Source organism: Bipolaris sorokiniana, assembly GCF_000338995.1.
Source record: "Bipolaris sorokiniana ND90Pr unplaced genomic scaffold COCSAscaffold_6, whole genome shotgun sequence".
NCBI lineage: Eukaryota > Fungi > Ascomycota > Dothideomycetes > Pleosporales > Pleosporaceae > Bipolaris > Bipolaris sorokiniana.
The window spans coordinates 280,526-290,892 of record NW_006911900.1 but is presented as its reverse complement, the minus strand read 5'-3'; the positions used below and the strand labels follow the sequence as shown (position 1 = coordinate 290,892).

The following is a 10,367-nucleotide window of genomic DNA, read 5'->3' as shown; positions in this document are numbered from 1 at the left end:
TAACGACGGGAAATATGGGGAGGGACGATCACGAGCGAGTCATGGACATAGGTTGATAGATGCGCGGTGAGGCCAAGATTGGCGGTAATAGCAGGGCATGTGCAGTGCCGCTGCAAAAGACCGACATGAGGCCTGATGCTTGGGCATGCGATATGACGATATGTTGTGCTTGGGAGGTGGAGCGTAAAACGACGACGTGTAGTGTAGAGCCGTGTGGTGGATGCAGCGCAGGCTCTTGAAGGGTGAAGAGCACGTGATGACAATCAAACGCGGCTCCGGCGAGCCGGGCAAGTAATGGCAGAGGGAGGGTTTGTGTAGTGTAGTGTAGTGTAGTGTAGGGCAGTCATGCTCCCAAGCTGTGGCGGTGCGCGCCCGTGTTATTAGGCGTGTCGAGCAAGCCGTGAGGGTTGTGGTTGGACCCTCAGACCCTCAGACCCTCAGACCAGGGAGGCTGGAGGCTGACTGCTGACTATGTAGACGGTGAGCGTAGCCACAGCCAATAGGAGGCGCGAGGGAAGCGGATCCGGCATCACATGAGGCTGGGTAGTGCGTCATTGTGCCGCCTCCAGCAACGCCAGCCGCGATACCCCCATTCCTTAGCCTTCTTAGCCTTCTCCAACCCGCCTTTTCCTCTCAGCAATCCGATCACATGCCTGTTCTGCCCTCCCTGACATGGACATGGACTCCCCACACGCCCGTCACCTGTTCTTATCGCGCCTCCCCACCATCCTGGAGCCCAATGCCCGTCCGTGGGTCGACATCGAATTGCATCCATGTGTATGTGTGTGCGCGTGTGGGGAAAAAGGTCCGCGTGAGACGCGTGCTCTGTAAACTAACCTTGGGCCGTAGCATATAGTCCGCCTGCCCAGTTACTTTTTTTTGGTCCTTCTTCTTCTTCTTGCTCTGTAGACTCCCTTTGCTCCTCCCTGTGCATCCTGGCCTGCCATGGTCAACTTTACGCCCTGGCGCAAGACGCAGCTGGTAGAGGAAAACGGCGCCACTTCCACAGCCGTGGCCACACATGAAAGTGATGCTCCGCGGCGTAGATGGAATCTGGGCATATTGAGCGACCCCGAGACTGACGAAGTGCCTGGTATGCCTCTGCTATGCAATTCTCGGTCCGCCTGAATCCATCTGACACGATTCATTTTATAGGCTCTGTCATCCTCCTTTCGCGCGCCCACAATCGTAATGAGCCACTGGGTCTCCAGCACGCCCACGCCCGCACCTCGACCTCGTCACTGCCTACCACACAACGGCCGCAACCCCTCCGCACAGTCTCACACGGCTCCCGCCACTCCTCGCGCTCACGCCACCCAGAGAAGAAGCGCACAAAGGATGGCCGCTTTATCCTTGAGCCCCAGCCCGAGGACTCGGCAAACGACCCTCTCAACTGGAACCAAGTACGACGTGACCTTGCCCTGCTCTCCCTCGGCTTTTACTGCATGGTCGGAGGGGGCATGACGCCCTTGCTCGCCGCCGGCTTCAACGATGTGGCAGAGACGTACGACGTGACGATACCACAGGTCGCTCTGACCACCGGCCTGTACATGTTGGGCCTCGGTCTGGGCAGCGTTGTTGCCTCACCCACCGCCATCTTGTACGGAAAGAGACCCGTCTATCTGGGCGCCATCATCCTCTTCACCCTGTCTTCCATCTGGTGTGCCCTGTCGCCCAATTATGCCTCGCTAGTCGTTGCTCGTATTGTCCAGGGCTTTGCTGTCTCTCCTGTCGAATGTCTGCCTAGTGCCACCATCGCCGAGATCTTCTTCCTCCATGAGCGAGCCTATCGCCTTGGCATATACACTTTGCTGCTACTCGGTGGAAAGAACTTGATTCCACTCGTCAGCGCCGTCATTGTACAATCGCTAGGGTGGAGGTGGGTCTTCTGGATTACGTCCATCATTGTCGGTTTCTGCTTCTTCCTTATCTTTTTCTTTGTGCCCGAGACTTTCTGGGACAGAGCACCGAGACCACCCAAAAGGCACACTCGTGCCCGTAGCCAGAGCCCTAGTAAACACCATAGCCACTTTCACCTGCCCAACTTGCACCACAAGAAGGCCGCAGAAGCCCCGCAAGGACCGCAGACAGCTTCGGTGGCGGCGACACCGCAGGTCCATTCCCCTATGGCATCACCACTAGCGTCGCCTACTGAGCACCCGGTCAAGCGAAACAAGAATGTCCATGTCGGATTCGCCGACCCGGAACCCGCTGAGAAGACACACAATGTGAGTGTAGTCGACGAAAGCATACGCCAAGCCAGCGCTCCGCCAACACCCCATTCCCAAATCAGCATCCATTCTACTCCCAAAGAGACACAAGGTCACGACTATTTTGGCCACGTTCCTCCAGCTGTTCACGCAGATCCAGAGAAACAGGACTTTCGGGCTCAAGATGGACATGTGACCTCGGACTCCGCTCCTGATAGCGATCAGATTTCGGAACAATATTCTATCCACTACACCGACTACTATCGTGACGCGCCGCCAAAATCATATCGCGATTCCCTCAAGCCATGGAACGGCCGTCTTGCCAAAGACAAATGGCTTCGTGTAGCTATTCGACCATTCATTCTCTTTGCCTACCCCGCGGTTCTCTGGTCCTCGCTCGTGTACGCGCTCGCAGTCGGCTGGCTGATTGTCTTGTCCGAATCAGTTGCGCACATCTATCATGATACTTCGTACCACTTTACTCCGCTTCAAGTTGGCCTTGTCTACATTTCGCCGTTTGTTGGCGGCGTCCTCGGAACAGCAGTAGCAGGTCGGGTTTCTGATCTGGTTGTGCGGTTCATGGCCCGCAAGAATGATGGTGTGTACGAGCCGGAATTCCGTCTTCTCATGGCCGTTCCCATTGCCCTCAGTACTGTCATTGGTCTCATGGGCTTTGGCTGGAGCGCCGAAGAGAGGGACAAGTGGATTGTACCAACCGTTTTCTTCGGCGTCATCAGCTTCGGATGCTCGCTGGCTAGTACCACTGCTATTACTTTTGTTGTTGACAGTTATCGCATGTATGCGGGTGAGGCACTCGTCACCCTCAACTTTTCAAAGAGTAAGTTGTGGCCATTCACTCTACTGTTCTACACAGCATGATCTTCGACAGACACTAACGTATTGCTCAGACGTTCTGCACGGTTTCATCTTCTCACTCTTTTTCCCACACTGGCTTGAGTCTAGCGGGAGCAAGAACACCTTCTTGGCCATTGGAGGTATTCAACTTGGCTGTATGCTCTTTTCGATTCCCATGTACATATACGGCAAGCGAGCAAGAATGTGGACTGTGAGAAAGAATTTGATGGAAAAGTTCTAGAAGAACTTGGGACACCATAATAGCATTAATAGATTTCACGACGTCAAGTCTCTTTTTACCAATCTTCATAGCTCTATTGTGGTTTCTTGTGACTGGTCGAAAAATAATGCTAGATGAAGCCGTTGGTTATCATACGATCCTTGTCGAACTACGTTGAATCGACACAACCATTGCCTGATGTAAGATCAGTAGGAACATTTCCTATGGTAGTCCCTTCAACTAGCATCTTTTCTGTTTCTAGCAGGTTACTTAGGGCGTAGGCTACCATTATATTCCGAAAAAAAAATAACTTGATGCGTTACGCATGAGAGTGGTACAACTAAGTTGAGCTATGTCTTCAATTTGCCACACAAAGCTATGTTTGATATGGTATGCTGATAGTAACATAAATCTCCAACGTAAGACGTACGAAGACGGATCAAGGGCGTTCAGGAGGACATAGGAGCCAAGGGTATATTGACTTGTAATGCAATAGATACGGAATCGGTCTGAATATCATGCACGATGGCAATCGTGTAATCGTAGCTAGAGCTAGAAAACCCAGTTCCAGAGCCAAGGTAAGGAAGCTGTTAGCGCTGTTTACTAACCTGTATTGCGACTAGGATACATTTCATACAAAATGTGAAATCCCTAGTTATTACGGTTAGTGTTACTAAGCTCAACCTATGGAGAAGGCGAAACACCTTCATCAGGAATGTACCTGTTTACCCCTATAGATCAAAGAGCTACTATGCCAGTTAGTACTACGCTTCTCATTCTCCAATTGGTATGGCATGCCTAACAGGGCTTTGTCCCCAGTTTGTTGAGCGATGACGTATTTGTTCTTCTTTTGACCTGCGGAGTCTTCTATCAAGGACACCATGTGACTAAGCCCATACGACATTTCCCCACCCCTATCCTAACATCGAACAAGGGCGATAAGATCTGAGTTTCACAATGATTCAATGATATTCGAAAAGGGTCAAAGACACGTATTCGTTAGCTACACGCAACCTCTCCAGCAGTGTACACAACGTTTACCGTTCCAAATCTAAAAGCGTTCCCGCAACCGTTTTTAAGAGATAACATCAAGTGCATGAGCTAAAGACACTCACTCTCAATGTCCACACGCAATGGTCAAGCTCTTCATACCTTCGCCATCTGGCACATCAAGTTTCTCGCTCATCACACCGCTAAAGCTGAATTTCTTCAAGACCGTCCAGCAACGTATTCAGTTTCACATTTTCCAGATCTTCATCAATCGCCACCTTGCCAGGTAGGGGCCAATGGCTTTGACAGTGCTCTGCCACCAGCGACTGGTACGATCTGCTCATGCCCGCTACTTTGACATGTGTGCAAATCAACTGCAAGTCCTCAGGACTCATGGCACTCTGGAGCTGAGCTGCCAGGAGAGTACCATTATGGTAGTGGTGACTTTGGTTGGCTACAGCTTGTGCTGAGAGAATCAGGAGCGAACGGCAGTCTGCTAGAGTACGAGGATCTATGTTTGATCCTGCCTTGAGATCGTCAATGAAAGTGTTGCCAATTATTGTCAATGCGAAAGCAATCCAAAGGTTCGTAAGACTCAAAACAGTGCCGTGCATAGTATATGCAAGAGGCTGTCTCAAGCATGACGCGGGCTTTGTGGAGGAATGACTGGGGGCTCCTTGCTGGCCACAGGGCCGCCGCCTTGGATCTTGCCACACTCAGCTTTCACAATCTGCCAATATTGGACACTGCACACAGATTTAACGCTATAGCCATTATATGGTTGTAAGTGGGATTCTTGGTAATGACCACATCGCACTGGGGCAGTATCAGATCAAGGAAAACAATGCGAAGCCACGTAATATCACATCAGGTGAGATTGCAAGACAACTTTCTCTGGCTGGAATGCCTCGGGAAATAAATCCTTCCATTGGTCAAGCTTTCCTTTGATCACAGCAAGCTCATCGAGAGTAAGCATCTGCGCTAAGGGCTTTCCAGATGTAAGTAGCCCTATATCATTTGTGATCTTGTGTAGAGCTGTCTCGTAATAAAATCTGTATCTAATCGACAATGAAATCGGCCGTGGGTCTCGAGGATACTGGAAATACACTTCTCCATACCAGTAAGGATGCAGTCTCGGGTTCGGCAACGGTGTTTGCGGGGGTTGGATGAGATATGGTGGACGAAAGAAGTAATAGTCGAAAATGGCCTGCCAAGAATAGAGCGCCCGAGATATAAAAAGACGAGCTTTCTCCATCTTTGTGCCAGTTCCCCACTCTTCGGGTCCAAATAGTCCCAGATCATGGCTCATTCCACAAGCCCGTCTCGCATATACCGTGCCGATTTCGTCTAAGCCGTTGTTTGTCGTATTGTAGCTAAGTATGAGCGCCACCTATATGGTCGGGACTTTGCTCCTGCTCGGCAACGATTCCAAACCCCACAATTGTCTTGCTTCGGCCACGAATCTATATGTTAGAGACTCCGGTAGCCATACCTTGGAACTTCCGGGAATAGTGAGCACCTTTGCTACCTCAAGTCAACTTTGTACTGTATTCAGTATGGTACGTGGTTCATACACAAGCATTTGCAAGCATAGCATTGACCAGTAATGATGAGCAAAAGGTAGTCCAGCCCGCAGCCATATCCTCCAAGAATAGATCCTTGTGCACGAAAGGACAGCAAAGATAAGGGTAACAAAAGTAGGAGGAGATGAGTCTTTTGAACAAGTGATCATCGGAGATGACCTTGATCGACGGTGCCGCGGTAACCTTTTCCATCAACGGCTCAACCATTTGCGCAGTGTGGTACGGCAGCTCGTACGCGGTATAATGGATGTCATCGTCTACTGCACGCCGGTTAATTTTGTTGACACCATGAACTTCGGTTTCCAGACTCGAGTCCTCGCTACCACTAGTTGAACGAGGAAACAAGGATCTATGGTACAAGGAGTCCAGATACGGGCTGCCTCCAATGTAGAGGTGGTATGGCATCTCAGCCACCAAGGGGAACTCATATCGACGAGTAGTCTCTGGTGTCAATAAGAGTTGCATGAGCAGATTTCCATCTCTCACGAAGCTCACTATTGATGCGGCATCCATACCCGCTTTTAGACGACGGACAATCTCGGCAACATCTTGCTCTGGCATACCACTAATCATTCCGATAAGCTCCTCGTGCGACTATTCCTGCTTTTGCAGTTGAGCATATCTTTGCCTGATCTGACGTGTCTCTGTCTGAGTGTACTGGCAGATTGTTGAACGCCGTATACAAGCACTGCAGGTAGGCGTCCTGCCTCCGCACTAGAATACTGTTAGCTCTAAGCGGATAGCTTGCAAGCTAATGACGGGTGGTCGACCTTTGTTTTGAATTTACGGAAACTCTGACATGCTGTCGATGCTTTCTGCTTTGTTGAAGGCGTGGCTATGGGTGAGCTCCTCTGATACCCATTGGCTGCTGGCAGAAGTGGCCGTAAAGGGGGCATTGCGCCTGTCTCAACTGTGTACAGCTAATAGAAATCACCAGAAAACTACCGGGGTTAGTAATTAGCTTCTGGTTTCATTAAGAAGTGGATCAGGGAGTACAGGATCAATAGTCTAGCCAACGTGCGAAAAAAACCGAGAAGCTGTTAGTCTTGCTTCTGTTGCTAGGCTTGGCGGCAACGGACGAAACTTCCGACCAATCAGCGCCAGTCTAGATAGAATCCGCGGATTCGCAATGTCACTAACACTCAACGCGCTTTAGCATGATCTGAACGGCGATTAGAATAGCAGAAGCAAGGTCTTCAATATAGTCCGCCAACGGGGCGTAAGGACACAGAGAAACAGCTGTAGGCTTTGAACGCTTTGGCAGCTACCATTGGCAAGGCTTCACTTCAAAAAACATTGTGAAAAAATGCGTGGTATAAGGATAATGAATTGTCATTATAATACTATATGGAGAGTTCATAACTTTCTAGGATGTGATCCTGTCCAGGTCGGCGGTGGAAGTACCAATCTGTTCGAGTACGGTAGGGATAGGACCGTTCAGGCCAATAGCGAAATCACCAGTGTGAGTGACCCTGATATCCTGTTAGTAACTACTAATCAAATTTTGAACACTTGTGTTTTGACATACCCGTCAACAGTGTGATGCAAGCGAATCTTGCGACCTTGTTCCTCAAGGATGTCGAAAGTCCACTCAGGCTTATCGCATGGGTTGCCCAGTGAATCGACGGTGTAGTGATCAGCTGCGCAGCTCACTCCATCAACAGAGAGTTTAAAGGAGATTTGGGGGTAGCCATTGACGCCAACGTAGAGGAAGTGGGAGATGGTGACGGTCTCAACGGCAGCGGCAGCAAAGCCGAAGAGCGTGGCGGCGGCAAGAAACTTCATCGTGTAATTTGAGCGAGTGTAGATTGAATTAGGGTTATGATTAGATTTGACAAGCTGTTGTACGGTGATGAGCTTGGAGGTCACCACCAATGGTTATATACGCAAATGTATGGACGTGCACATACTCTTTGCGGTAATAACAAGTCGGCCCTAATAGTATATTTTTAGTGACAGGTGGATAGAGGACCTGTGCTCTTCGTGACCAATGACTCGATCATTGAAACATCCGGCTGCTGGCGGCCCATGTGCACATGAGATGACCAGGCCTGTTTGTTAGGGAGAATTCGAGTGATGTCAGCGCATTGCCACTGCAGCGTTACATATTCTAAACCCACTAATAAGTTTTACGAATGTCCTCTCCACTCAAAGCCTATTAAGCTCACCAAATTGCAGATCAATACGTAGTGGGACCGGGACTAATGCCAAACCAGTAGCAGGCTAACCAAGAACAGTCACACCGTTTGTTTGCCCATGGATGCATTGAGCAACACCTGGCAAAACACGAAGTAATACCCGAGATTCATGCATCGCTATCGTATTCCGTTGTAACAATGAACTCAATCCCACCTTGATAGGATATGCAAGCAATCGACATACTGGGTTATTCAGCCCATAGTAAAACCCCTGACGAGACTCAAAATCCTGATAGCGTGTATTACTCCAACCCAGCCCAGTGAACTAGAATGCGCATTTGGCACCCTATGATCACTTCTTATATCGTCGCGGGCGACTAGGAGAGTCAGGATATTGGTATAGTTTCGAGTCAGCGTTTATGCGGTCTTTACTGTAGTTGCCTTGATCGTAGTACAGTATAGCCCGTACTTGGAAGAACATTGCTTCTCAGGCTGTAAAGATTCAAGTCTAAGAAAATACTCTTATAAAACAGATATTGCTGCTTGTGGCCAACTGAGACGGAACCTTCGTCGTAGAAACACGGTATAACATTTCCATGGAGGAGTAGTCAAGCTGGGTAAAGTAAATCAGTAGACAAAAGTGATAAATGGTCTCTAAAATTCTGTACAAGCTCGACTGTATGCCCTACTGGTCAAAGAGACGCATAGGTGATCATAGGTCTGTCTCTAACTGTCTGGTGCATTAAATACATATAATCGAATTAAATTTGTTACGTTATATAGATAGCATTGCCGGCTGCCTTATGTTTCCATATAGGACTAGTTGTCTGGTTTCAGTGGACTTGTCGTTGTACTATCGCTCTAACGAAGCTTTTTAATCTATTGCTGCACTAAGTATTACGTGGCAAGATACTAGATCTATGTGGCTGTTTGTGCGAATGCGAGAGGCAGGTTGTCTAGTAACGTCGTAAGTTTGTTAATATTACTATCTATGACTTTCTTATCAGCCCCGCAATCTATGAAAATAGAATAATAGAATATATAACATAGTAGTGATTCTAAAAGGTATAGAAGCGAAAACTAGCTATATTATAAGGTTGTTCCAAAGTAGCTATCAAGGGTAATTGTAACGATGTTACAACTTTGCAAAGTATTAGACTAATCCTAGAGCTGAATTAGAGGTAGTATTCGCCGCTCTCTTTACTAACTACTCGTTATAAGGTCGGATCTGATTTAGATTTAACTAAGATAAGTATATAAGAAGATACTCTCTATAGCTAGCTCTATAAACTTTTAGTATCCTTTTATATAAGGACTATCGGTGTCCAATTAAATTAAGACTTATTTAATATCATACCCACTCTTATATACTACTAAGTAATACTACTACTACTACTACTACTACTAATCTAAATAGTCTTATCTACGCTATTATATTACATAAGAATTCTTACTACTACAAGTAAAACCATTAAAAAATATTATAGCTATCTGTTAAAGACTACGTTAATTCTCTAAAATCTAGAGTTAATCTAGACTTTTACTATTACATCCTATATATATCTAAGTAGAAATCTACTAATCTTCTATTAGCTAAAGACTTTAGATTTAGAACTTCTATAGTTCTTATAAGATAGATTACTTTAGTAAAAGTTATAAAGAGTGCACTATAATAGAGACTTAGAGTCTATAAATAATCTATAAATCTTAGAGGTAATTACTAACAGTTAACCTGCTAAAACCTTGTAGTTCTATAAAACTACTCTAGAAATTAGTCTAATTATAGAACTAAACTATCTTGGAGAAGAAAGCTAGTGAGCTACTAACTTACAAATTTCTAGAGCCTTTATTACTATGTATATAAAGAAGATAAAGATAAAGATAAGTAGAATTTAATATTAGTAACAACTATAAGAGATCTTTATAGGTAGATAGCTAGCTTAGTTAATTAAGTATATAAACTAACCTAGAAAAACGCTAAGCTGTAGAGTAACGAAGTTCTTACTATTAGAGATATAAGCTACTCAGCTAATCTCTAATAAGATCGATCTATTAATCAACTAGATCGCTATACTCTAGCGATCTATACTATCATACTACTAGTGTATCATAAGTGTATTAGTAGCGTAAGAGATAAATAAAGATTACGTGTATACAACGTAATCTATCGCTACTAGCTAAGTATAAATACTAGTGATAGGAATACTAGATAGAAAGAAGAGTAGATTGCACAGAGCAGACTACTAGTGCAGAATAACAAGATAAGATCAGATTAATCTAATTCTTCAATCTCTCTCCCCTAGCATTATTTTTTTCTTTTCACTCTAGAACCTATTAATTCGCTACCTCTAAGTCTATCGCTAGATAAGTA

At 46.5% G+C, this 10,367-nt stretch overlaps 4 protein-coding genes across 4 annotated transcripts; 1 reads left to right on the top strand and 3 right to left on the bottom strand.

Moving 5' to 3' along the window:
• Positions 1-905: 905 nt before the first annotated feature.
• COCSADRAFT_36064 (uncharacterized protein) lies at positions 906-3,355 on the top strand. Its single transcript, XM_007700899.1, has 3 exons — positions 906-1,093; positions 1,156-3,048; positions 3,119-3,355. Exons 1-3 carry the CDS (start codon positions 946-948, stop codon positions 3,304-3,306), a joined length of 2,229 nt encoding a protein of 742 aa, XP_007699089.1. The 5' UTR covers positions 906-945; the 3' UTR covers positions 3,307-3,355.
• A 911-nt stretch (positions 3,356-4,266) lies between these two features.
• COCSADRAFT_355845 (uncharacterized protein) lies at positions 4,267-4,889 on the bottom strand (the record flags this gene model as incomplete). The annotated part of the gene is made up of 1 exon (XM_007701099.1): positions 4,267-4,889. The coding sequence occupies one exon, from the start codon at positions 4,887-4,889 to the stop codon at positions 4,479-4,481; it is 411 nt and encodes a 136-aa protein (XP_007699289.1). The 3' UTR covers positions 4,267-4,478.
• Positions 4,890-5,713: 824 nt separating this feature from the next.
• COCSADRAFT_313478 (uncharacterized protein) lies at positions 5,714-6,861 on the bottom strand. The gene is made up of 2 exons (XM_007701098.1): positions 6,629-6,861; positions 5,714-6,572 (listed from the first exon to the last, which is right to left on the bottom strand). The coding sequence occupies exon 2, from the start codon at positions 6,429-6,431 to the stop codon at positions 5,844-5,846; it is 588 nt and encodes a 195-aa protein (XP_007699288.1). The 5' UTR covers positions 6,432-6,572; positions 6,629-6,861; the 3' UTR covers positions 5,714-5,843.
• Positions 6,862-7,166: 305 nt separating this feature from the next.
• On the bottom strand, positions 7,167-7,709 carry COCSADRAFT_189750 (uncharacterized protein). The gene is made up of 2 exons (XM_007701097.1): positions 7,387-7,709; positions 7,167-7,330 (listed from the first exon to the last, which is right to left on the bottom strand). The coding sequence occupies exons 1-2, from the start codon at positions 7,641-7,643 to the stop codon at positions 7,225-7,227; spliced, it is 363 nt and encodes a 120-aa protein (XP_007699287.1). The 5' UTR covers positions 7,644-7,709; the 3' UTR covers positions 7,167-7,224.
• Positions 7,710-10,367: the final 2,658 nt, after the last annotated feature.